The sequence below is a fragment of the Ranitomeya imitator genome, chromosome 1, assembly GCF_032444005.1.
Source record: "Ranitomeya imitator isolate aRanImi1 chromosome 1, aRanImi1.pri, whole genome shotgun sequence".
In the NCBI taxonomy this organism is placed as follows: Eukaryota; Metazoa; Chordata; class Amphibia; order Anura; family Dendrobatidae; genus Ranitomeya; species Ranitomeya imitator.
Window position 1 is genome coordinate 1231119664 of NC_091282.1, and position 27661 is coordinate 1231147324.

The 27661-nt window shown below is 51.3% G+C and overlaps 1 protein-coding gene across 1 annotated transcript in view; it reads right to left on the bottom strand.

The window, feature by feature from the left end:
- The window catches only part of DNAAF9 (dynein axonemal assembly factor 9), a 128883-nt gene that overhangs the window by 50705 nt on the left and 50517 nt on the right, over positions 1-27661 (bottom strand). Inside the window, exons 5-18 of the mRNA XM_069745132.1 lie at positions 27546-27642; positions 27199-27305; positions 26927-27004; positions 22138-22236; positions 21724-21779; positions 19769-19904; positions 13059-13140; positions 9791-9827; positions 5646-5733; positions 4197-4273; positions 2720-2764; positions 2366-2411; positions 693-804; positions 72-142 (exon numbers count right to left, since the gene is read on the bottom strand). Coding sequence (XP_069601233.1) covers positions 72-142; positions 693-804; positions 2366-2411; positions 2720-2764; positions 4197-4273; positions 5646-5733; positions 9791-9827; positions 13059-13140; positions 19769-19904; positions 21724-21779; positions 22138-22236; positions 26927-27004; positions 27199-27305; positions 27546-27642 — 1131 coding nt within the window. The remainder of the gene's footprint in view (positions 1-71; positions 143-692; positions 805-2365; positions 2412-2719; positions 2765-4196; positions 4274-5645; positions 5734-9790; positions 9828-13058; positions 13141-19768; positions 19905-21723; positions 21780-22137; positions 22237-26926; positions 27005-27198; positions 27306-27545; positions 27643-27661) is intronic.

Consider the following 27661-nt stretch of genomic DNA (forward strand, 5'->3'; position numbering starts at 1 on the left):
AAGCATTGCATGTGACCCATTAAACTGAATGGGTTCCGTGTAACCCCACGTTGTTCAGACGCAGCACTCACCAGCCATGACGTAAAGCGAGGCACGGCCGCCGTCAAGATGAGGTAGCTGGTGTCCGATGGGAGAGCTCCGTCTGCGGAGGAGAGGAGACAAGGAGTCACGCCTGTGTTCTCTGCAGGTCTCTCCCGACACATTGCATCTGCCATAAATTGTGATGTCCTATGTGAGGACCACGATGACCCCGCCGGAGTGCACCCTGTGACTGGAGGGGGTGTGTGTACAGTCACCAGCACGTCCACGGGTGTCACCTCCCCACCCGTCTTCCTGACCTGGCTCCTACGCAAAGCACAGCAGCCTCACGTGTGGCCCCGTCTCTGCACGCCCGGGGCGGGGGCGACGCTCACGCTTCTATGTTTACACCATCTAACACACATCCTGCACATCACCGGGGCGTACGGCCGCAACGAAAGAGGACGCACCAGAATAAATAGTCACGCCCCAGACAAATAAACATCTGTGCGGACCACCTACCTGTGCACACACACCTGTGCAAAAATGTGCACGATCGGCCCCCAGGCTTTGCCCCAATACACGGCCCCAGCGGCCTCCATTACCAGTGACGTGTGCGGTCTATCCTGACGCTGTCAATGATTTATGGGAAATACAGACAAAAGTAAGTGAACCTTTGTCTCTGACAAGTATGTCTGACTTCAGAAACGACTCGGCGAAAACCACGGATCCCAGATTTCCTCTGCCGCCTTGCAGATCAGGAATGTCGTAGACCGTCATGGATGCCTGGAAGACAAGTACAGAGGGATGAGAGAGCAATCAGAGAGTGCTGCAGTACGGGAGCGGCGTGTGTGCACGGGGGAAAAGCTGCGGAGTGTGTGCACGGGGGGAAGCTACGGCGTATGTGCACGGGGGGAAGCTGCGGCGTGTGTGCACGGGGGGCAGCTGCGGCGTGTGTGCACGGGGGGCAGCTGCGGCGTGTGTGCACGGGGGGCAGCTGCGGCGTGTGTGCACGGGGGAAGCTGCGGCGTGTGTGCACGGGGGGAAGCTGCGGCGTGTGTGCACGGGGGGGAAGCTGCGGCGTGTGTGCACGGGGGGAAGCTGTGGCGTGTGTGCACTGGGAGAAGCTGCGGCGTGTGTGCACGGGGGGAAGCTGTGGCGTGGGTGCATAGGGGGAAGCTGCGGCGTGTGTGCACGGGAGGAAGCTATGGCGTGTGTGCACGGGGGGAAGCTGCGGCGTGTGTGCACGGGGGGAAGATACGGCATGTGTGCACGGGGGGAAGCTGCGGCGTGTGTGCACGAAAGGGAAGCTGTGGTGTGGGTGCACAGGGGGAAGCTGCGGCGTGTGTGCACGGGGGGAAGCTGCGGCAGGTGTGCACGGGAGGAAGCTGCGGCGTGTGTGCACGGGAGGAAGCTGCGGCGTGTGTGCACGGGGGGAAGCTGCGGCGTGTGTGCACGGGAGGAAGCTGCGGCGTGTGTGCACGGGGGGAAGCTGTGGTGTGGGTGCACAGGGGGAAGCTGCGGCGTGTGTGTACGGGAGGAAGCTGCGGCGTGTGTGCACGGAGGGGAAGCTGTGGCGTGGGTGCACGGGAGACGCTGCGGCGTGGGTGCACAGGGGGAAGCTGCGGCGTGGGTGCACAGGGGGAAGCTGCGGCGTGTGTGTACGGGAGGAAGCTGCGGCGTGTGTGCACGGGGGGAAGCTGTGGCGTGTGTGCACAGGGGGAAGCTGGGGCGAGTGTGCACGGGGGGAAGCTGTGGCGTGGGTGCACAGGGGGAAGCTGCGGCGTGTGTGTACGGGAGGAAGCTGCGGCGTGTGTGCACGGGAGGAAGCTACGGCGTGTGTGCACGGGAGGAAGCTACGGCGTGTGTGCACGGGGGGAGCTGCGGCGTGTGTGCACGGGGGGAAGCTGCGGCAGGTGTGCACGGGGAGGAGCGGCAGCGCTCCGGTTTCAGTCACGAGGGATGTGATGATGCAGGTTTAGCGGCTCTGCACTGGGGTCGGCTGTCAGTCAGTGCTGGCGCGTGGCATGGAGGTGCGGTTACAACGGCTTGGAAGGGACTGTCCAAGCACCCCCACTGATCAGTTTGCAGAACAGCACAGCTCCATTATGTGTGCAGTGGCGGCTCCCGGTACCGCAGCTCAGCTCTTATGGCAGTGACTAGGAGCAGACATGCAGTACGGAGAGCGGCCACTACACCGATGGTGGCACTGCGGTGTTTACATGCAGCATTCGCTCGAGCAGCCACGGCTCATTAATGGTGTCAGACCACAAATTATCTGATTTTTTAAGCCTGAAAAAAACCTTTAAGATCATTCCACAGAAATCTGATATTGAGCCAGACTTACAGATTTAATTAAGTCTGTGCTGTCCTCATGGTCCAACGGGACGATCCTAAAGGAGAAATAGTAGGAGTAAGTCTATAACCCTGCATCAGAGGTGATCTCCGCTTGCTGTCAGTGAATGTGACTCTCCCTGTATAACACTCAGCAGTGGCCACATCCGCCTCTCACCCATCTACACAGGCTGCTGCATTCAGCTCACGGACAATCCCTCAGCTGCATCTGTCAGTGCCTGCTGAGAGCTGTAGTGCCACCATAGCCGTAGACTGATGCATTAGGACAGGAGGATGTGAGCTGCTGCTGAGTGTACATTACAGACTGATACACTGCGACAAACTCCCAGCTCAACATAATAATTACCTGCCCAGACTGTTCACAGCTTCCATCTGAAATGATACTTTGGACCTAAAACAAAACGTAGAGGGTAGATTAGAGCGGAGATCAGAGTGGCAATTACAACAGAGATCAGAGGGGAGATCAGAGGGGAGATCAGAGGGGAGGTCAGAGCAGAGGTCAGAGGGGAGATCAGATGGGAGATCAGAGGGGAGATCAGAGGGGAGATCAGAGGGGAGATCAGAGGGGAGATCAGAGGGGAGATCAGAGGGGAGATCAGAGGGGAGGTCAGAGCAGAGGTCAGTGCAGAGGTCAGAGCAGAGGTCAGAGGGGAGATCAGAGGGGAGATCAGATGGGAGATTAGAGCAGAGGTCAGAGCAGAGGTCAGAGCGGAGGTCAGAGCGGAGGTCAGAGCGGAGGTCAGAGGGGAGATCAGATGGGAGATGAGAGCGGAGATCAGAGGGGAGATCAGAGGGGAGATCAGAGGGGAGATCAGAGGGGAGATCAGAGGGGAGATCAGAGGGGAGGTCAGAGCAGAGGTCAGAGCAGAGGTCAGAGCAGAGGTCAGAGCAGAGGTCAGAGCAGAGGTCAGAGGGGAGATCAGAGGGGAGATCAGATGGGAGATGAGAGCGGAGATCAGAGGGGAGATCAGAGCAGAGGTCAGAGGGGAGATCAGAGGGGAGATCAGAGGGGAGATCAGAGGGGAGATCAGAGGGGAGATCAGAGGGGAGATCAGAGGGGAGATCAGAGGGGAGATCAGAGGCGAGATCAGAGCAGAGGTCAGAGGGGAGATCAGAGGGGAGGTCAGAGCGGAGGTCAGAGCGGAGGTCAGAGGGGAGATCAGAGGGGAGATCAGAGGGGAGATCAGAGCAGAGGTCAGAGGGGAGATCAGATGGGAGATCAGAGCAGAGGTCAGAGCAGAGGTCAGAGGGGAGATCAGAGGGGAGATCAGAGGGGAGATCAGAGGGGAGATCAGAGGGGAGATCAGATGGGAGATCAGAGCAGAGGTCAGAGCGGAGGTCAGAGGGGAGATCAGAGGGGAGATCAGAGGGGAGATCAGAGGGGAGATGAGAGCGGAGATCAGAGGGGAGATCAGAGGGGAGATCAGAGGGGAGATCAGAGGGGAGATCAGAGGGGAGATCAGAGGGGAGATCAGAGCGTTGCAGTATTATAATGGTTATTGTGCCACAGAGAAGCAGGCACAGCAATCACTGAAAAGCATGATAAACCCTGTGTCCCTGCAGCCACCACCAGAGGGCGCTCACTGCAGATAGATCACACACAGAACTCAATGACAGACCTGACAACATCAGGGAATGTGGGAAATAACGGCACAGAACATGGACATGGACACAATCATTAGAGGACACCCCTCCCCCACCACTTGAGGGGACGAGCCCGGCCACTGTCGCCAGCCATGTTTCCTGTTACTTCAGCACTAAATCACAGGAAAACACGGAGCAATTAATGAACCTGCAAAATGGGAGGAAAACATGAAACAAACCTTAGGGCGGCTTTCATCTGAGCGAGATTAAAGGAGTCCAGGAGTGTCCACAGACTGAGCTCCGCAGCTTCCTTCGCCTGTGGAAAGACGAGACAGGAGGTCACGGGGTGGGCTGAGGAGGTCACGGGGCGGGCCGAGACAGGAGGTCACAGGGCGAGCCGAGACAGAAGGACATGGGGCAGGCTGAGACAGGAGGACACGGGGCGGGCCGAGACAGAAGGACACGGGGAGGGCCGAGACAGGATGTCACTGGGCGGGCCGAGAAGGTCACGTAGTGGGCCGAGAAGGTCACGTAGTCGGCCGAGAAGGGAGGTCACAGGGCGGGCCGAGAAGGGAGGTCACAGGGCGGGCCGAGAAGGGAGGTCACAGGGCGGGCCGAGAAGGGAGGTCACAGGGCGGGCCGAGAAGGGAGGTCACAGGGCGGGCCGAGAAGGGAGGTCACAGGGCGGGCCGAGAAGGGAGGTCACAGGGCGGGCCGAGAAGGGAGGTCACAGGGCGGGCCGAGAAGGGAGGTCACAGGGCGAGGGCTGAGACGGGAGGTCACGTGGCGGGGGCTGAGACGGGAGGTCACGGGGCGGGGGCTGAGACGGGAGGCCACGGGATGGGCCAAGACAGGAGGCCACGGGACGGGCAGAGACGGGAGGTCACAGGGTGGGCCAAGACTGGAGGTCACGGGGCGGGCCGAGAGACAGAGGTCTCAAGAGTTCTGAGCGGGGATGGACGCTGAAAATTAATGCATCCCCACTGCCGGGGCCTCCACAATTGTTAGCCGCTCTCAGGTGGTGAAAGTGCAAATTATTCTAAAAGTCTCTCCAAAGCGGTTCAATGCAATCTGCTGCTCTCCGTTATCAGCCACTTCAGGCTAAGGAGGAGCTGACAGTAAAATCTACTAATGACCAACTATGGTCCTCGTTACTGGACAGTCATTACACAGCCTGCACCCTCCAGGAGCCTCCTGAGCTTTCCTATTATTTTACAGTGCTAATCCCCCCGTTATTAGGTGGATTATACAGCTGTAACTCCGCAGGACGGCGGCAGATTGTCACCCGCGTTCACACACATTTACCACCGCAGCTTTAGAGGTACGAGGCTGGACGTGACGAGACGTGAAACGCTGTGTGACTGGGACTCAGAACATATAATTCCCATAACCCCCGTGTGGAGGCCATGTTCCCGTCTTCAGCCACACCTATGATCTGCAGCTCTTGTGCAGGCTCTCCATGCATGTGTGGTGACTGTGACACATGTAGCTGCGGAGCCGGACAGCTGATCGGACGGCACGCTCCATGTATCTGGGTTCCCTCTGCAGTATATTCAGTAAGCGCTATAGCTTGCCGAATAAGTAGGGACCCGAGCAAATTTGCTCAATACTAATTACAACCCCCATCATGGCCGACAGCTGTAGGCCTCAGCCCCATGGGGTAGGTGCTGACCCAATATGGTAGATACCTTGGAAAAACTGGAATGCTTGACGTAACTTGCGATCCCTGTAAGAACGGCCTCCACCGCTGCGGCGTAGATCTGCGACATCAGGGTGCTAGAGGGGAAATCAGACAAGTTATTGAGGTCACATTACAGGAGCCGGTAGATCAGCCGCCATGTACAATGATCGGCTGTACAAGTGATCGGCGGCCGGTCGTTAACTCTTCGTTAATAGGACGGCTCTGTGTCCGTAAAATATATTCGTTATCGGCAGCACGTCCTGTCTACACCAGCGAGGTGCTGCCGACAATGACCATTTCACCTCCAATCACTCTTCATATGAGCAGTTTTGATGGCTGATTATAACAATCACTAGTCCCCAATGATCGGGGAGGGAGCCGGCCATGTAAGATCGCAGGAATGGCTACTGACCAGGACAGGTGTGGACGGCTGTAACCGGAGCCAGACTCCTCCGGGGCAGAGGACGGAGGAGGAGTAGTTACAGGTGCACTGTGCATCGCTGCAGGGGCCGAGCACAAGCCCAAGCACGACGGCTTATCGGGGACATTCCCGGGCGTCTCCACACACTGCGCGCAGCGTCAGCCGGGGCCTCACTGGGGAGCAGTGTTTGGGCAAAGGCTTCCATGTATGAAGCTGGAGAAGAACGACAGTCTCTAAAGCAGCAGCACAGGAAATGCTCAGTGGTATCTCTGCTATCGGGTAGTCCAGAGAATGAGGCAACGGCGGGAGAGGGAAGAGGCAGGAGAGGGGACCGGCGGGACAGGAAAGAGGCGGGAGAGGGAAGAGGCGGGAGAGGGAAGAGGCGGGAGAGGGGACCGGCGGGACAGGAAAGAGGCGGGAGAGGGAAGAGGCGGGAGAGGGAAGAGGCGGGAGAGGGGACCGGCGGGACAGGAAAGAGGCGGGAGAGGGAAGAGGCGGGAGAGGGAAGAGGCGGGAGAGGCGACCGGCGGGAGAGGGAAGAGGCGGGAGAGGGAAGAGGCGGGAGAGGGAAGAGGCGGGAGAGGCGACCGGCGGGAGAGGGAAGAGGCGGGAGAGGGAACCGGCGGGACAGGAAAGAGGCGGGAGAGGGAAGAGGCGGGAGAGGGAAGAGGCGGGAGAGGCGACCGGCGGGAGAGGGAAGAGGCGGGAGAGGGAAGAGGCGGGAGAGGGAAGAGGCGGGAGAGGGAAGAGGCGGGAGAGGGAAGAGGCGGGAGAGGCGACCGGCGGGAGAGGGAACAGGCGGGAGAGGCGACAGGCGGGAGAGGGAAGAGGCGGGAGAGGCGACCGGCGGGAGAGGGAAGAGGCGGGAGAGGGAACCGGCGGGACAGGAAAGAGGCGGGAGAGGGAAGAGGCGGGAGAGGGAAGAGGCGGGAGAGGCGACCGGCGGGAGAGGGAAGAGGCGGGAGAGGGAAGAGGCGGGAGAGGGAAGAGGCGGGAGAGGGAAGAGGCGGGAGAGGGAAGAGGCGGGAGAGGGGACCGGCGGGACAGGAAAGAGGCGGGAGAGGGAAGAGGCGGGAGAGGGAAGAGGCGGGAGAGGCGACCGGCGGGAGAGGGGACCGGCGGGAGAGGGAAGAGGCGGGAGAGGGAAGAGGCGGGAGAGGGAAGAGGCGGGAGAGGGGACAGGCGGGAGAGGGGACAGGCGGGAGAGGCGACCGGCGGGAGAGGGAAGAGGCGGGAGAGGGAAGAGGCGGGAGAGGCGACCGGCGGGAGAGGGGACCGGCGGGAGAGGGAAGAGGCGGGAGAGGGAAGAGGCGGGAGAGGCGACCGGCGGGAGAGGGGACCGGCGGGAGAGGGAAGAGGCGGGAGAGGGAAGAGGCGGGAGAGGCGACCGGAGGGAGAGGGAAGAGGCGGGAGAGAGAAGAGGCGGGAGAGGGAAGAGGCGGGAGAGGCGACCGGCGGGAGAGGGAAGAGGCGGGAGAGGCGACCGGCGGGAGAGGCGACAGGCGACCGGCGGGAGAGGGAAGAGGCGGGAGAGGCGACCGGCGGGAGAGGGGAGAGGCGACCGGCGGGAGAGGGAAGAGGCGGGAGAGGGAACCGGCGGGACAGGAAAGAGGCGGGAGAGGGAAGAGGCGGGAGAGGGAAGAGGCGGGAGAGGCGACCGGCGGGAGAGGGAAGAGGCGGGAGAGGGAAGAGGCGGGAGAGGGAAGAGGCGGGAGAGGGAAGAGGCGGGAGAGGGAAGAGGCGGGAGAGGGGACCGGCGGGACAGGAAAGAGGCGGGAGAGGGAAGAGGCGGGAGAGGGAAGAGGCGGGAGAGGCGACCGGCGGGAGAGGGGACCGGCGGGAGAGGGAAGAGGCGGGAGAGGGAAGAGGCGGGAGAGGGAAGAGGCGGGAGAGGGGACAGGCGGGAGAGGGGACAGGCGGGAGAGGCGACCGGCGGGAGAGGGAAGAGGCGGGAGAGGGAAGAGGCGGGAGAGGCGACCGGCGGGAGAGGGGACCGGCGGGAGAGGGAAGAGGCGGGAGAGGGAAGAGGCGGGAGAGGCGACCGGCGGGAGAGGGGACCGGCGGGAGAGGGAAGAGGCGGGAGAGGGAAGAGGCGGGAGAGGCGACCGGAGGGAGAGGGAAGAGGCGGGAGAGAGAAGAGGCGGGAGAGGGAAGAGGCGGGAGAGGCGACCGGCGGGAGAGGGAAGAGGCGGGAGAGGCGACCGGCGGGAGAGGCGACAGGCGACCGGCGGGAGAGGGAAGAGGCGGGAGAGGCGACCGGCGGGAGAGGGGAGAGGCGACCGGCGGGAGAGGGAAGAGGCGGGAGAGGCGACCGGCGGGAGAGGGAAAAGGCGGGAGAGGCGACCGGCGGGAGAGGGAAGAGGCGGGAGAGGCGACCGGCGGGAGAGGGGAGAGGCGACCGGCGGGAGAGGCGACCGGCGGGAGAGGGAAGAGGCGGGAGAGGCGACCAGCGGGAGAGGGAAGAGGCGACCGGCGTGAGAGGCGACCGGCGGGAGAAGGGAGAGGCGACCGGCGGGAGAAGGGAGAGGCGACCGGCGTGAGAGGGGCGAGGCGACCGGCGTGAGAGGGGAGAGGCGACCGGCGGGAGAGGCGACCGTCGGGAGTGGGGAGAGGCGACCGTCGGGAGAGGGGAGAGGCGACCGGCGGGAGAGGCGACCGGTGGGAGAGGGGAGAGGCGACCGGCGGGAGAGGGGAGAGGCGACCGGCGGGAGAGGGGAGAAGCAACCAGCGAGAGAGGGGAGAGGGGGAAGGGCGGAAGGGGGAGAGGCGAAAGGAGGAAAGGCGGAAGGGAGGAGAGGCGGAAGGGAGGAGAGGCGGAAGGGGGGAGAGGCGGAAGGGGGGAGAGGCGGAAGGGGGGAGAGGCGGAAGGGGGAAAGGCGGAAGGGGGAAAGGCGGAAGGGGGAAAGGCGGAAGGGGGAGAGGCGGAAGGCGGGAGAGGCGGAAGGCGGGAGAGGCGGAAGGGAGGAGAGGCGGAAGGGAGGAGAGGCGGAAGGGAGGAGAGGCGGAAGGGAGGAGAGGCGGAAGGGAGGAGAGGCGGAAGGGAGGAGAGGCGGAAGGGAGGAGAGGCGGAAGGGAGGAGAGGCGGAAGGGAGGAGAGGCGGAAGGGAGGAGAGGCGGAAGGGAGGAGAGGCGGAAGGGAGGAGAGGCGACCGGTGGAAGAGGGGGGAGGCGAACGGCGGAAGGGGGAAGGCGACCGGCGGAAGGGAGGGAGGCGACCGGCGGAAGGGGGGGAGGCGATTGGCGGAAGGGGGGGAGGCAACCGGCGGAAGGGGGGGAGGCAACCGGCGGAAGGGGGGAGGCAACCGGCGGAAGGGGGGAGAGGCAACCGGCGGAAGGGGGGAGAGGCTAACGACAAAAGAGGTGACCGACAAAAAACAGGGTCCCTTTAAAAACAGGGTGGCACATGCTAAGGAGCTGAAACTCCTAAACCCTTTATCCAATTTTAATGTGGATACCCTCAAATGAAAGCTGAAAGTCTGAACTTCAACTGCATCTGAATTGTTTCGTTTAAAATTCATTGTGGTAATGTCTATAACCAAAATTAGAAAAATGTTGTCTCTGTCCAAACATATATGGACCTAACTGTATGTGGTGATGAGCAGTAGACACGACAGGAGCCCAAACACAGCAGGCATAATAACGAGGGTGGATGTTAGAGAGCACACAGTACATACAGTGCTGGAGGAGCACCCAGCCTCCCGATAACAGATCTGCCCATACAGGACACTTACATTTGCTCATTTTTCTTGTGAGTTTCATTATCATGACCTAGAATGAGGAAGAAGAAAGAAAGTGAAACTTCTTGGGTTACAAGTGACGATAAAGCAAAGCTCATCTATGTAGTAATATGGAGCGATGCTACAGACGGGAGAACGCTGGGGATCAGGACTAAAACTAATACTGCCCGGATCATTCCCAGTAATGGCCTCCAGCACTGGTGATCTACACTGGGATTACACACCTCTCATACACTGTCCTCTCTAGCAGTCTGATCTTATTGTAAAAGTGGCTATTACCCACACAAAATTATCACCGGAGCCGCGAAAAAACACCTGCAGGGCCCTGGGCCAGCGGCCATACTTGTCTGCAGGGCCCTGGGCCAGCGGCCATACTTGTCTGCAGGACCCTGAGTCAGCGGCCATACATGTCTGCAGGACCCTGAGCCAGCGGCCATACTTGTCTGCAGGGCCCTGGGTCAGCGGCCATACTTGTCTGCAGGGCCCTGGGCCAGCGGCCATACTTGTCTGCAGGACCCTGAGTCAGCGGCCATACATGTCTGCAGGACCCTGAGCCAGCGGCCATACTTGTCTGCAGGGCCCTGGGTCGGCGGCCATACTTGTCTGCAGGACCCTGAGCCAGCGGCCATACATGTCTGCAGGGCCCTGGGCCAGCGGCCATACATGTCTGCAGGACCCTGAGCCAGCGGCCATACTTGTCTGCAGGGCCCTGGGCCAGCGGCCATACTTGTCTGCAGGGCCCTGGGCCAGCGGCCATACTTGTCTGCAGGGCCCTGAGCCAGCGGCCATACATGTCTGCAGGACCCTGAGCCAGCGGCCATACATGTCTGCAGGACCCTGAGCCAGCGGCCATACATGTCTGCAGGACCCTGAGCCAGCAACCATACCTGTCTGCAGGACCCTGAGCCATCGGCCATACATGTCTGCAGGACCCTGAGCCAGCAACCATACCTGTCTGCAGGACCCTGAGCCATCGGCCATACATGTCTGCAGGACCCTGAGCCATCGGCCATACATGTCTGCAGGACCCTGAGCCAGCGGCCATACATGTCTGCAGGACCCTGAGCCAGCGGCCATACCTGTCTGCAGGACCCTGAGCCAGCGGCCATACATGTCTGCAGGACCCTGAGCCAGCGGCCATACCTGTCTGCAGGACCCTGAGCCAGCGGCCATACATGTCTGCAGGACCCTGAGCCAGCGGCCATACCTGTCTGCAGGACCCTGAGCCAGCGGCCATACATGTCTGCAGGACCCTGAGCCAGCGGCCATACCTGTCTGCAGGACCCTGAGCCAGCGGCCATACCTGTCTGCAGGACCCTGGGCCAGCGGCCATACATGTCTGCAGGACCCTGAGCCAGCAACCATACCTGTCTGCAGGACCCTGAGCCAGCGGCCATACCTGTCTGCAGGACCCTGAGCCAGCGGCCATACATGTCTGCAGGACCCTGAGCCAGCGGCCATACCTGTCTGCAGGATCCTGAGCCAGCGGCCATACCTGTCTGCAGGACCCTGAGCCAGCGGCCATACATGTCTGCAGGACCCTGAGCCAGCGGCCATACATGTCTGCAGGACCCTGAGCCAGCGGCCATACATGTCTGCAGGACCCTGAGCCAGCGGCCATACATGTCTGCAGGACCCTGAGCCAGCGGCCATACATGTCTGCAGGACCCTGAGCCAGCGGCCATACCTGTCTGCAGGACCCTGAGCCAGCGGCCATACATGTCTGCAAGACCCTGGGCCAGCGGCCATACATGTCTGCAGGACCCTGGGCCAGCGGCCATACCTGTCTGCAGGACCCTGAGCCAGCGGCCATACCTGTCTGCAGGATCCTGAGCCAGCGGCCATACCTGTCTGCAGGATCCTGAGCCAGCGGCCATACATGTCTGCAGGACCCTGAGCCAGCGGCCATACATGTCTGCAGGACCCTGAGCCAGCGGCCATACATGTCTGCAGGACCCTGGGCCAGCGGCCATACCTGTCTGCAGGACCCTGAGCCAGCGGCCATACCTGTCTGCAGGACCCTGAGCCAGCGGCCATACCTGTCTGCAGGACCCTGAGCCAGCGGCCATACATGTCTGCAGGACCCTGAGCCAGCGGCCATACCTGTCTGCAGGATCCTGAGCCAGCGGCCATACCTGTCTGCAGGATCCTGAGCCAGCGGCCATACCTGTCTGCAGGATCCTGAGCCAGCGGCCATACCTGTCTGCAGGATCCTGAGCCAGCGGTCATACATGTCTGCAGGATCCTGAGCCAGCGGCCATACCTGTCTGCAGGACCCTGAGCCAGCGGCCATACCTGTCTGCAGGACCCTGAGCCAGCGGCCATACCTGTCTGCAGGATCCTGAGCCAGCGGCCATACCTGTCTGCAGGATCCTGAGCCAGCGGCCATACCTGTCTGCAGGATCCTGAGCCAGCGGTCATACATGTCTGCAGGATCCTGAGCCAGCGGCCATACCTGTCTGCAGGACCCTGAGCCAGCGGCCATACCTGTCTGCAGGACCCTGAGCCAGCGGCCATACCTGTCTGCAGGACCCTGAGCCAGCGGCCATACATGTCTGCAGGACCCTGAGCCAGCGGCCATACCTGTCTGCAGGACCCTGAGCCAGCGGCCATACCTGTCTGCAGGATCCTGAGCCAGCGGCCATACCTGTCTGCAGGACCCTGAGCCAGCGGCCATACCTGTCTGCAGGATCCTGAGCCAGCGGTCATACATGTCTGCAGGACCCTGAGCCAGCGGCCATACCTGTCTGCAGGACCCTGAGCCAGCAGCCATACCTGTCTGCAGGACCCTGAGCCAGCGGCCATACCTGTCTGCAGGACCCTGAGCCAGCGGCCATACCTGTCTGCAGGATCCTGAGCCAGCGGTCATACATGTCTGCAGGACCCTGAGCCAGCGGCCATACCTGTCTGCAGGACCCTGAGCCAGCAGCCATACCTGTCTGCAGGACCCTGAGCCAGCGGCCATACCTGTCTGCAGGACCCTGAGCCAGCGGCCATACCTGTCTGCAGGACCCTGAGCCAGCGGCCATACCTGTCTGCAGGACCCTGAGCCAGCGGCCATACCTGTCTGCAGGACCCTGAGCCAGCGGCCATACCTGTCTGCAGGACCCTGAGCCAGCGGCCATACTTGTTTGCAGGACCCTGGACCAGGGAACATACTTGTAGTCCAGGACCACTGGACCAGAGAACCTCCGCCTACAGGACTGCGCCATGTTATGAAACACAACATGCAGAAAAGTGACACAGAAAGCAGGAAGCCCACCTAAGTAAGGGACATGGGTGGTCCCAAAGAAGTACGTCCGGGAACAAGCTAAGGGGCCTTTAGGAGAGATGCACTGAGCCACCTGCAAAGACAAATCGCATCTGAGTATACAGACAACTACACAATATACACAGATACAATACAGTGGCTTGCGATAGTATTCACACCCTTAGTTTTCTTTGTGTTTTCCAACCTCACAACATGGAATTTCACTTTTTCTTTTGAGGATTTGTATCAGTTCATGTAAAGAACATGACGAACATATGAACATTTGTTTGTTTTTTTATTGTGAAGCAAACAACAAATAGGACACAATTCGCCCCCTAAAGTCAGTACTTTGTGGAGCCTCCTTTTGTGGCAATTACAGCTGCCAGTCCCTTTGGGTAAGTCTCTATGAGCTTTCCACTTCTCACCACTAGAATTTTTGCCCATTCCTCAAGGCAAAACTGGTCCAGCTCCTTCAGATTAGATGTTTCCTATCCTGAACAGCGATCTTCACGTCTAACCACAGATTCTCCACTGGATTAAGGTTTTGGCTTTGACTCGTAAACTGCAAAACATTTACGTTTCTGCTTAACCACGCTAGTGTTACTTTAGCAGTATGCTTTGGGTCATTGTCTGGATGGAAAGTGAAGCTCCATTCCAGTCCCAAATCACTGACAGACTGAAGCAAGTTTTGTCATGAATATTCCTGTATTTCTCTCCATTCATCTTCCCCATAGACTCAGACCATTTTCCCTGTCAAAACCTCCCCACAGTATAATGCTGCCACCACCATGTTTCACTGTGGGGATGGTGTTATAGGGGTGATGAGCTGTGTTGGTTTGGCGTCAGACATAACATTTATCTTGGTGACTAAAAAGATAAATTTTAGTCTCATTTGACCATAGCACTTCCTCCGTACATTTGGGGCGTCTCCCACGTCTTTTTCTGTGTAAGTAAAAGCTTTTTTCTTCCCATTCTTCCATAAAGGCCACCTCTATGGAATGTACGGCTTATTGTGGTCGTGTGGACAGATACTCCAGTCTCTGCTTGGGAACTCTGTAGCTCCTTTAGGGTTACCTTTGGCCTCTGTACTGCCTCCCTAATTAATGCCCTCCTCGCCCAGGCTGAGAGTTTTGGTGGGCGCCCTCTTTCGGCAGGTTTGTTGTGGTACCATGTTCTTTCTAACAGATTTGAAGGTGCTAAGGGGATCATCAGAGATTGGGATATTTATTTTTTTTTTTATAACCCAACACTGACTTGTACTTAACAACTCTGTCCCTGTCTTGTTTGGAGATCTCCTTGCTCTTCGTGGTGTTTGGAGATCTCCTTGCTCTTCGTGGTGTTTGGAGATCTCCTTGCTCTTCGTGGTGTTTGGAGATCTCCTTGCTCTTCGTGGTGTTTGGAGATCTCCTTGCTCTTCGTGGTGTTTGGAGATCTCCTTGCTCTTCGTGGTGTTTGGAGATCTCCTTGCTCTTCGTGGTGTTTGGAGATCTCCTTGCTCTTCGTGGTGTTTGGAGATCTCCTTGCTCTTCGTGGTGTTTGGAGATCTCCTTGCTCTTCGTGGTGTTTGGAGATCTCCTTGCTCTTCGTGGTGTTTGGAGATCTCCTTGCTCTTCGTGGTGTTTGGAGATCTCCTTGCTCTTCGCGGTGTTTGGAGATCTCCTTGCTCTTCGTGGTGTTTGGAGATCTCCTTGCTCTTCGTGGTGTTTGGAGATCTCCTTGCTCTTCGTGGTGTTTGGAGATCTCCTTGCTCTTCGTGGTGTTTGGAGATCTCCTTGCTCTTCGTGGTGTTTGGAGATCTCCTTGCTCTTCGTGGTGTTTGGAGATCTCCTTGCTCTTCGTGGTGTTTGGAGATCTCCTTGCTCTTCGTGGTGTTTGGAGATCTCCTTGCTCTTCGTGGTGTTTGGAGATCTCCTTGCTTTTCGTGGTGTTTGGAGATCTCCTTGCTCTTCGTGGTGTTTGGAGATCTCCTTGCTCTTCGTGGTGTTTGGAGATCTCCTTGCTCTTCGTGGTGTTTGGAGATCTCCTTGCTCTTCGTGGTGTTTGGAGATCTCCTTGCTCTTCGTGGTGTTTGGAGATCTCCTTGCTCTTCGTGGTGTTTGGAGATCTCCTTGCTCTTCATGGTGTTGTTTGGAGATCTCCTTGGTCTTCATGGTGTTGTTTGGAGAGCTCCTTGGTCTTCGTGGTGTTGTTTGGAGATCTCCTTGCTCTTCATGGTGTTGTTTGGAGATCTCCTTGCTCTTCATGGTGTTGTTTGGAGAGCTCCTTGGTCTTCATGGTGTTGTTTGGAGATCTCCTTGCTCTTCATGGTGTTGTTTGGAGATCTCCTTGCTCTTCATGGTGTTGTTTGGAGAGCTCCTTGGTCTTCATGGTGTTGTTTGGAGATCTCCTTGCTCTTCATGGTGTTGTTTGGAGATCTCCTTGCTCTTCATGGTGTTGTTTGGAGAGCTCCTTGGTCTTCATGGTGTTGTTTGGAGAGCTCCTTGGTCTTCATGGTGTTGTTTGGAGAGCTCCTTGGTCTTCATGGTGTTGTTTGGAGAGCTCCTTGGTCTTCATGGTGTTTGGTTACGGGAGCCTCTCGTTAATGGTGTTGTAGCCTCTGTGGCCTTTCAGAAAATGTAAAGAGTATACAGTACAGACCAAAAGTTTGGACATACCTTCTCATTTAAAGATTGTTCTGTATTTTCATGACTATGAAAATTGTACAATCACACTGAAGGCATCAAAACAATGAATTAACACATGTGGAATTATATACTTAACAAAAAAGTGTGAAACAACTGAAAATGTGTCTTATATTCTAGGTTCTTCAAAGTAGCCACCTTTTGCTTTGATGGTTGCTTTGCACACTCTTGGCATTGTCTTGATGAGCTTCAAGAGGTAGTCACCAGGAATGGTCTTCCAACAATCTTGAAGGATTTCCCAGAGATGCTTAGCACTTGTTGACCATTTTGCCTTCACTCTTTAGTTATTTGATCCCAACAATTTAATGTATGCCTATGTTTTTCTCTCTCTGATGTATCACACACAAATTGGATAAAAAAATATTTAGACACAGGCAGTAATGTAACAAAATAGGTAAAAAGTCAAGGGGGTGAATATTTTTGCAATCCACTGTATGTACACATAACTACACAGTATATACACATATAAATAAGTGTAACAGTACCCAATATCCAAGTAGGGTGTACTGATATCAGTACTAGAGAAATACCGAGGAGACCTGAATGTAGTGTATGTGACTGCACCAGCAGAATAGTGAGTGCAGCTCTGGAGTATAATACAGGATGTAACTCAGGATCAGAAATGTAATGTATGTATACAGTGACTGCACCAGCAGAATAGTGAGTGCAGCTCTGGGGTATAATACAGGATGTAACTCAGGATCAGAAATGTAATGTATGTATACAGTGACTGCACCAGCAGAATAGTGAGTGCAGCTCTGGGGTATAATACAGGATGTAACTCAGGATCAGAAATGTAATGTATGTATACAGTGACTGCCCCAGCAGAATAGTGAGTGCAGCTCTGGGGTATAATATAGGATGTAACTCAGGATCAGTAATGTAATGTATGTACACAGGGACTGCACCAGCAGAATAGTGAGTGCAGCTCTGGGGTATAATACAGGATGTAACTCAGGATCAGTAATGTAATGTATGTACACAGTGACTGCACCAGCAGAATAGTGAGTGCAGCTCTGAGGTATAATACAGGATGTAACTCAGGATCAGTAATGTAATGTATGTACACAGTAACTGCACCAGCAGAATAGTGAGTGCAGCTCTGGAGTATAATACAGGATGTAACTCAGGATCAGAAATGTAATGTATGTATACAGTGACTGCACCAGCAGAATAGTGAGTGCAGCTCTGGAGTATAATACAGGATGTAACTCAGGATCAGAAATGTAATGTATGTATACAGTGACTGCACCAGCAGAATAGTGAGTGCAGCTCTGGGGTATAATACAGGATGTAACTCAGGATCAGTAATGTAATGTATGTACACAGTGACTGCATCGGCAGAATAGTGAGTGCAGCTCTGGGGTATAATATAGGATGTAACTCAGGATCAGTAATGTAATGTATATACACAGTGACTGCACCAGCAGAATAGTGAGTGCAGCTCTGGAGTATAATACAGGATATAACTCAGGATCAGTAATGTAATGTATGTACACAGTGACTGCACCAGCAGAATAGTGAGTGCAGCTCTGGAGTATAATACAGGATATAACTCAGGATCAGTAATGTAATGTATGTACACAGTGACTGCACCAGCAGAATAGTGAGTGCAGCTCTGGAGTATAATACAGGATGTAACTCAGGATCAGTAATGTAATGTATGTACACAGTGACTGCACCAGCAGAATAGTGAGTGCAGCTCTGGGGTATAATACAGGATGTAACTCAGGATCAGAAATGTAATGTATGTACACAGTGACTGCACCAGCAGAATAGTGAGTGCAGCTCTGGAGTATAATACAGGATGTAACTCAGGATCAGAAATGTAATGTATGTACACAGTGACTGCATCGGCAGAATAGTGAGTGCAGCTCTGGAGTATAATACAGGATGTAACTCAGGATCAGTAATGTAATGTATGTACACAGTGACTGCACCAGCAGAATAGTGAGTGCAGCTCTGGGGTATAATGCAGGATGTAACTCAGGATTAGTAATGTAATGTATGTACACAGTGACTGCACCAGCAGAATAGTGAGTGCAGCTCTGGGGTATAATACAGGATGTAACTCAGGATCAGTAATGTAATGTATGTACACAGTGACTGCACCAGCAGAATAGTGAGTGCAGCTCTGGAGTATAATACAGGATGTAACTCAGGATCAGTAATGTAATGTATGTACACAGTGACTGCACCAGCAGAATAGTGAGTGCAGCTCTGGAGTATAATACAGGATGTAACTCAGGATCAGTAATGTAATGTATGTACACAGTGACTGCACCAGCAGAATAGTGAGTGCAGCTCTGGAGTATAATACAGGATGTAACTCAGGATCAGTAATGTAATGTATGTACACAGTGACTGCACCAGCAGAATAGTGAGCGCAGCTCTGGAGTATAATACAGGATGTAACTCAGGATCAGTAATGTAATGTATGTACACAGTGACTGCACCAGCAGAATAGTGAGTGCAGCTCTGGAGTATAATACAGGAGGTAACTCAGGATCAGTAATGTAATGTATGTACACAGTGACTGCACCAGCAGAATAATGAGTGCAGCTCTGGAGTATAATACAGGATATAACTCAGGATCAGTAATGTAATGTATGTACACAGTGACTGCATCGGCAGAATAGTGAGTGCAGCTCTGGAGTATAATACAGGATGTAACTCAGGATCAGTAATGTAATGTATGTACACAGTGACTGCACCAGCAGAATAGTGAGTGCAGCTCTGGGGTATAATACAGGATGTAACTCAGGATCAGTAATGTAATGTATGTACACAGTGACTGCACCAGTAGAATAGTGAGTGCAGCTCTGGAGTATAATACAGGATGTAACTCAGGATCAGAAATGTAATGTATGTACACAGTGACTGCACCAGCAGAATAGTGAGTGCAGCTCTGGAGTATAATACAGGATGTAACTCAGGATCAGTAATGTAATGTATGTACACAGTGACTGCACCAGCAGAATAGTGAGTGCAGCTCTGGAGTATAATACAGGATGTAACTCAGGATCAGTAATGTAATGTATGTACACAGTGACTGCACCAGCAGAATAGTGAGTGCAGCTCTGGAGTATAATACAGGATGTAACTCAGGATCAGTAATGTATGTACACAGTGACTGCACCAGCAGAATAGTGAGTGCAGCTCTGGGGTATAATACAGGATGTAACTCAGGATCAGTAATGTAATGTATGTACACAGTGACTGCACCAGCAGAATAGTGAGTGCAGCTCTGGAGTATAATACAGAATATAACTCAGGATCAGTAATGTAATGTATGTACACAGTGACTGCACCAGCAGAATAGTGAGCGCAGCTCTGGGGTATAATACAGGAGCTAACTCAGGATCAGTAATGTAATGTATGTACACAGTGACTGCACCAGCAGAATAGTGAGTGCAGCTCTGGGGTATAATACAGGATGTAACTCAGGATCAGTAATGTAATGTATATACACAGTGACTGCACCAGCAGAATAGTGAGTGCAGCTCTGGGGTATAATACAGGATGTAACTCAGGATCAGTAATGTATGTACACAGTGACTGCACCAGCAGAATAGTGAGTGCAGCTCTGGAGTATAATACAGGATGTAACTCAGGATCAGTAATGTAATGTATGTACACAGTGACTGCACCAGCAGAATAGTGAGTGCAGTTCTGGGGTATAATACAGGATGTAACTCAGGATCAGTAATGTAATGTATGTACACAGTGACTGCACCAGCAGAATAGTGAGTACAGCTCTGGAGTATAATACAGGATGTAACTCAGGATCAGTAATGTATGTACACAGTGACTGCACCAGCAGAATAGTGAGTGCAGCTCTGGGGTATAATACAGGAGGTAACACAGGATCAGTAATGTAATGTATGTACACAGTGACTGCACCAGCAGAATAGTGAGTGCAGCTCTGGGGTATAATACTGGATGTAACTCAGGATCAGTACAGGATAACCATATGGCAGGTTATGAAGATCTTCGGCAGATCACGAGGCTATAAAGCATTACAGGTTGCTGTTTCTTTACCATGTGTTTCGCTGTGCTGCCTCCTGGTCCCGTGTTCCTGACCAAGTGGCCTTCTGACGGGAATATAAAATTGCCCGGCTTCAGATTCTCTTTGGTGGAATGGCTGCCGAATAGCACAAAGGGTTGTCTGAAAGGACTACATGGAGAAGATCATATAATTAGAGCAGGCAGAACAGATGCTCCTCATGTGACAAAGCTCAAGAAGTAGGCAGAACTCAGACACACAAGAAACAGCAGCAGGAAAGACAAAACCTTATAAGATTATACAGCAATTATAAAGAAAATATTCACTGTCCATCTAGAAAACGTATGAGCTGCAGGGCCAGACGGCAGCAAGAACACGACCAGCAAGACTGAGACACGACTATTAATATCACAGTAGTGCATTATAGCAGTTATATTCCTGTATATAGGAGCAGTATTATAGTAGCTATATTCTTGTACATAGGGGCAGTATTATAGCAGTTATATTCTTGTACATAGGGGGCAGTATTATAGTAGTTATATTCTTGTACATAGGGGGCAGTATTATAGTAGTTATATTCTTCTACATAGGGGCAGTATTATAGTAGTTATATTCTTGTACATAGGGGCAGTATTATAGTAGTTATATTCTGGTACATAGGAGCAGTATTATAGTAGTTATATTCTTGTACATAGGAGCAGTATTATAGTAGTTATATTCTTGTACATAGGAGCAGTATTATAGTAGTTATATTCTTGTATATAGCTGCAGTATTATAGTAGTTATATTCTTGTACATAGGAGCAGTATTATAGTAGTTATATTCTTGTACATAGGAGCAGTATTATAGTAGTTATATTCTTGTACATAGGAGCAGTATTATAGTAGTTATATTCTTGTATATAGCTGCAGTATTATAGTAGTTATATTCTTGTACATAGGAGCAGTATTATAGTAGTTATATTCTTGTACATAGGAGCAGTATTATAGTAGTTATATTCTTGTACATAGGAGCAGTATTATAGTAGTTATATTCTTGTACATAGGAGCAGTATTATAGTAGTTATATTCTTGTACACAGGGGCAGTATTATAGTAGTTATATTCTTGTACATAGGAGCAGTATTATAGTAGTTATATTCTTGTACACAGGGGCAGTATTATAGTAGTTATATTCTTGTACATAGGGAGCAGTATTATAGCAGTTATATTCTTGTACATAGGAGCAGTATTATAGTAGTTATATTCTTGCACATAGGGAGCAGTATTATAGCAGTTATATTCTTGTACATAGGAGGCAGTATTATAGTAGTTATATTCTTGTACATAGGGGCAGTATTATAGTAGTTATATTCTTGTATATAGGGACAGTATTATAGTAGTTATATTCTTGTACATAGGGGCAGTATTATAGTAGTTATATTCTTGTACATAGGGGCAGTATTATAGTAGTTATATTCTTGTATATAGGGGCAGTATTATAGTAGTTATATTCTTGTACATAGGGGCAGTATTATAGTAGTTATATTCTTGTACATAGGGGCAGTATTATAGTAGTTATATTCTTGTACATAGGGGCAGTATTATAGTAGTTATATTCTTGTACATAGGGGCAGTATTATAGTACCGTGGTTATATTCTTGTGCATAGGGGTAGTATTATAGAAGTTATATTCTTGTACATAGGGGCAGTATTATAGTAGTTAATTCTTGTACATAGGGGGCAGTATTATAATAGTTATATTCTTGTACATAGGGGTAGTATTATAGAAGTTATATTCTTGAACATAGGAGCAGTATTATAGTAGTTAATTCTTGTACATAGGAGCAGTATTATAGTAGTTATATTCATATATATAGGGACAGTATTATAGTAGTTATATTCTTGTATATAGGAGCAGTATTACCGTAGTTACATGCTTCATCCTGGGACATACACCTATGATAACGCTGATTGCTCGGTAACCAGTGAATTAAAGTGACCCCCACATACCTGTTATCGGCTATGTGGCTGGAGAGCATCCCGTGGCTGTAGTAACTCCGGAATGGCTGCAGGATAATTAGAGATTACATAATGATATAAGGATGTAAGTGCTTCATTATAACGTACGCCGTTCAGTATAATCATGCTCCTGATGAGTCACATCCTAATCACCTCCTCAGTGAACTCATCATCATAAGAATCCTGTGCAAAATATGACAAAAATAACTTCTGTGCACAATGGCGGAGGATTCCAGAAGCCACTTTACTCCTGCATTACTATTCAATGATGAGAATCATTATTTTCTCAATCCGGCTATAATTATTATTGGTGAGAAGAAGCCGATGAGGTCTGAGCCCATCCCCCCTCTAGAGCAATTAGGAAGACCTGAGTGAATGAGCGCAGCTCCGGCTGTCACTTCTTACCTCTCCAGCTTGTGATTCCGACAATTCTAGGAGGAAAGGAATTTCAGTCTCAAAGTTTGACAGAAAACCGCTCCACTGGTGCTGAAACGTGACCAAATCCTGCAAGAAAAGCTGGAAGGGTCAATGCCCTGTACTGAACACGCAGCGCAGCAGCATTAAGTGAAGGGACGGTCTAAACGCAGATTGTGCAGTATTCACTACTGGCTCACTGTCTGCAGAGAATTCACCAACCAAAGTACAGATCAATAGTGAGAGGAGAGAACCCTCAATAGACGAGCGCAGCTCTGGAGTATAATACAGAATGTAACTCAGGATCAGTAATGTAATGTATGTACACAGTGACTGCACCAGCAGAATAGTGAGCGCAGCTCTGGGGTATAATACAGGATGTAACTCAGGATCAGTAATGTAATGTATGTACACGGTGACTGCACCAGCAGAATAGTGAGTGCAGCTCTGGGGTATAATACAGGATGTAACTCAGGATCAGTAATGTAATGTATGTACACAATGACTGCACCAGCAGAATAGTGAGCGCAGCTCTGGGGTATAATACAGGATGTAACTCAGGATCAGTAATGTAATGTATGTACACAGTGACTGCACCAGCAGAATAGTGAGCGCAGCTCTGGGGTATAATACAGGATGTAACTCAGGATCAGTAATGTAATGTATGTACACAGTGACTGCACCAGCAGAATAGTGAGTGCAGCTCTGGAGTATAATACAGAATGTAACTCAGGATCAGTAATGTAATGTATGTACACAGTGACTGCACCAGCAGAATAGTGAGTGCAGCTCTGGAGTATAATACAGGATGTAACTCAGGATCAGTAATGTATGTACGCAGTGACTGCACCAGCAGAATAGTGAGTGCAGCTCTGGAGTATAATACAGGATGTAACTCAGGATCAGTAATGTATGTACACAATGACTGCACCAGCAGAATAGTGAGTGCAGCTCTGGAGTATAATACAGGAGGTAACTCAGGATCAGTAATGTAATGTATGTACACAGTGACTGCACCAGCAGAATAGTGAGCGCAGCTCTGGGGTATAATACAGGATGTAACTCAGGATCAGTAATGTAATGTATGTACACAGTGACTGCACCAGCAGAATAGTGAGTGCAGCTCTGGAGTATAATACAGGATGTAACTCACGATCAGTAACGTAATGTATGTACACAGTGACTGTACCAGCAGAATAGTGAGCGCAGCTCTGGGGTATAATACAGGATGTAACTCAGGATCGGTAATGTAATGTATGTACACAGTGACTGCACCAGCAGAATAGTGAGTGCAGCTCTGGGGTATAATACAGGATGTAACTCAGGATCAGTAATGTAATGTATGTACACAGTGACTGCACCAGCAGAATAGTGAGCGCAGCTCTGGGGTATAATACAGGATGTAACTCAGGATCAGTAATGTAATGTATGTACACAGTGACTGCACCAGCAGAATAGTGAGTGCAGCTCTGGGGTATAATACAGGATGTAACTCAGGATCAGTAATGTAATGTATGTACACAGTGACTGCACCAGCAGAATAGTGAGCGCAGCTCTGGGGTATAATACAGGATGTAACTCAGGATCAGTAATGTAATGTATGTACACAGTGACTGCACCAGCAGAATAGTGAGCGCAGCTCTGGGGTATAATACAGGATGTAACTCAGGATCAGTAATGTAATGTATGTACACGGTGACTGCATCAGCAGAATAGTGAGTGCAGCTCTGGGGTATAATACAGGATGTAACTCAGGATCAGCACAAAATAAGTAGTGTAATATACAGTGGCTAGTGAAAATATTCACCCCCTGGCATTATTCGTGAATTGCTACCTAACAACCTAGAATCTTTTTTTTTTTTTTTTTTTTTTTTTTTTTAGGGTTTGTATCATTGCATGTAAAGAACATGCCGGCAACTGTGAACATTTGGTTTCTTTTGATTGTGAAGCAAATAACTGAAAACTTCAGAGTACATAACTATTCACCCCCCCTAAAGTCAGTACTTTGTGGAGCCTCCTTTTGTGGCGATTACAGCTGCCAGTCCCTTTGGATAAGTCTCTATGAGCTTGCCACATGTCGCCACTGGAATTTTTGCACATTCCTCAAGGCAAAACTGCTCCAGATCCTTCTAGTTAGATGTTTCCTCTGGTTTACAGCAATCTTCCCGTCTGACCACAGATTCTCCATTGGATTACGGTCTGGGCTTTGACTAGGTCACTGCAAAACATTTACACATTTGCCCTTACACCACTCGAGTGTCGCTTTAGCAGTATGGAAGGTGAAGCTCCGTCAGTCTCAAATCACTGACAAACAGGTTTTGCTCAAGAATATCCCTGTATTTTTCATCATCCATCTTCCCCTTGATTCGACATTTTCTCTGTCCCTGCTGCCGAAAAACATCTCCACAGTATAATGCCGCCACCACCATGTTTCACTGTGGGGATGGTGTTATTGGGATGATGAGCTGTGTCGCTTTGGCATCAGACATAACATTTATCTTGGTGACTAAAAAGTAAAATTTTTGTCTCATCTGACCACAGCACCTTCCTCCGTACATTTGTGGAGTCTCCCACATGTCTTCATGTGTGTAAGTAAAGGCATTTTTCTGCCCACTCTTCCATAAAAGCCCCCTCTATGGAATGTACGGCTTATTGAGCTCGTATACAACCTCTGGCAAAAATTATGGAATCACCGGCCTTGGAGGATGTTCATTCAGTTGTTTAATTTTGTAGGAAAAAAAGCAGATCACAGACAAGGCACAAAACCACAGTCATTTAAAATGGCAACTTTCTGGCTTTAAGAAACACTAAGAGAAATCAAGAACAAAAAATGTGGTAGTCAGTAATGGTTACTTTTTGTAACCAAGCATTGGGGAAAAATTATGGAGTCAGTCAATTCTGAGGAAAAAATTATGGAATCATGAAAAAAAAACAAGCAAAAAAACAAATCCTATTTCCTTTAGGCGGTTTCTTACAGTTCGGTCACAGACATTGACTCCAGTTTCCTCCCATTCGTTCCTCATTTGTTTTGTTGTGCATTTCCTGTTTTGGAGACATATTGCTTGAAGTTTCCGGTCTTGACTCTTTGATGTCTTCCTTGGTCTACCAGTATGTTTGCCTTTAACAATCTTCCCATGTTGTTTGTATTTGGTCCAGATTTTAGACACAGCTGAATGTACAATCAACATCTTTTGCAACATTGCGTGATGATTTACCCTCTTTTAAAAGTTTGATAATCCTCTCCTTTGTTTCCATTGACATCTCTCGTGTTGGAGACATGATTCAGGTCAGTCCACTTGGTGCAACAGCTCTCCAGGGTGTGATCACTCCTTTCTAGATGCAGACTAACTAGCAGATCTAATTTGATGCAGGTGTTAGTTTTGGGAATGAAAATTTACAGGGTGATTCCATAATTTTTTCCTCAGAATTGAGTGATTCCATAATTTTTACCCTATGCTTGGTTAAAAAAAGTAACCATTACTGACTACCACATTTTTTGTTCTTCATTACTTTTAGTGTTTCTTAAAGCCAGAAAGTTGCCATTTGAAAGATCTTTAGTTTTGTGCCATGTCTGAGATCTGCTTTTTTTCTACAAAATTTAAAAACTGAATGAACATCCTCCAAGGCTGGTGATTCCATAATTTTTGCCAGGGGTTGTAGACAGATATTCCAGTGTCTGCTTGTGAACTCTGCAGCTCTTTCAGGGTTACCTTTGGCCTCAGTGTTGCCTTTTCTAATTAATGCCCTAATTAATGTTTTGGTGGGCACCCTCTCTTGGCAGGTTTGTTGTGACACCATGTTCTTTACATTCGATGATGATGGCGGATCATGAGATTGGGATATTTTTTTATAATCCAACAACGACTTGTACATCTGAACAACTTTGTCCCTGACTTGTTTGGAGATCTCCTTGGTCTTCATGGTGTTGTTCGGAAATCTACTTGGTCTTCGTGGTGTTGTTTAGAGATCACGTTCTTCTTCATGGTGTTGTTTGAAGATCTTCTTCTTGGTCTTCGTGGTGTTGTTCGGAGATCTCCTTGGCTTTCGTGGTGTTGTTTGAAGATCTTCTTCTTGGTCTTCGTGGTGTTGTTTTGGAGATCTCCTTGGTCTTCGTGGTGATGTTTGAAGATCTCCTTGGTCTTCGTGGTGTTGTGTGAAGATCTACTTGGTCTTCGTGGTGTTGTGTGAAGATCTCCTTGGTCTTCATGGGGTTGTTTGGAGATCTCCTTGGTCTTCATGGTGTTTGGAGATCTACTTGGTCTTCATGGTGTTGTTTGGAGATCTCCTTGATCTTCATGGGGTTGTTTGGAGATCTCCTTGGTCTTCATGGGGTTGTTTGGAGATCTCCTTGGTCTTCATGGGGTTGTTTGGAGATCTCCTTGGTCTTCATGGTGTTTGATTAGTGGTGAATCTTGCTTAATTGTGTTGCAGCCTCTGTGGTCTTACAGAAAAGGTAAAGTGCACATACTGACAGACATGTGACACTTAGATTGCCCACAGGGGGACGTCCTGTCACTAAACATGTGACTTATGAAGGTAATTTTACACCAGAAATTTTTAGGGGCTTGATCGCAAAAGGGGTGAATACATATGCACATGCCACAGTTATTTGATCCCATTAATTTAATGTATGCCTTTTTCTCAAGATGATGTATCACACACAAATCGGATTACAAAAATATTTACACACAAATTGAGTGAAAAGCCAAGGAGGTGAATACTTTCACAAGCCACTGTATGTATGCAGTGACCAGCATAACCTCTATCTTGATAGTCGTACCTCCATTACCAGCTCCTCTAGAGAGATGGGGTCCATGATGCTGTACACTCTCCACAGACTCTCGCTCACGTCCATCAGCTGTAAGACACACCGTGATTGCAGGACGTGACATACGTGATATGATCACACACACAGCAGTTTTGCCTGTTGACAGCGTCTTCTCAGCAGGTGTCAGAGGCAATGTTACTCGAGGCTGCTGGACAGCAAACCTCAATACATAATGTCTTACCCCAAAGCTGCAGGAGGCTGGGGACAGTAGTTATATCACATACCTCATATTTCATTGTAAAGAAGCCCCCTCCTCCGATGCCCTCCAGAGCAAACGCCTGCACGATCGGCCACTTCTCCACTATGAACATATCGAATGACTGGAGGTGACCTGAGGGGGACACAAGGGTCAGGCTATGGATGTACCTGAGACAAGCGGGCAATGGGCTCTCTATGACCCATCAGATCACCAGGGACGGAGGCATTCACTCCTCCACTACCGGAGACCGGCGGGGACACGGGATCCGGGCACATGGCCAGAACACAGTATACACCTGTCCCAATAGTAAGTCACCGGGATCTGGTGGGGGCCGCTGAGCCCCTGAACCATGACGGGTCCAACACTGCTGACCTTGGGAGCTGTAAGGGATCCCGATACGGCGGCAGTCTCGCACCATGTTCACAAAACTTGCAATTTTAAACTCTTCTGCGGCTTCTTCATCTTCGTACTATGGATGAGAAAGAAGA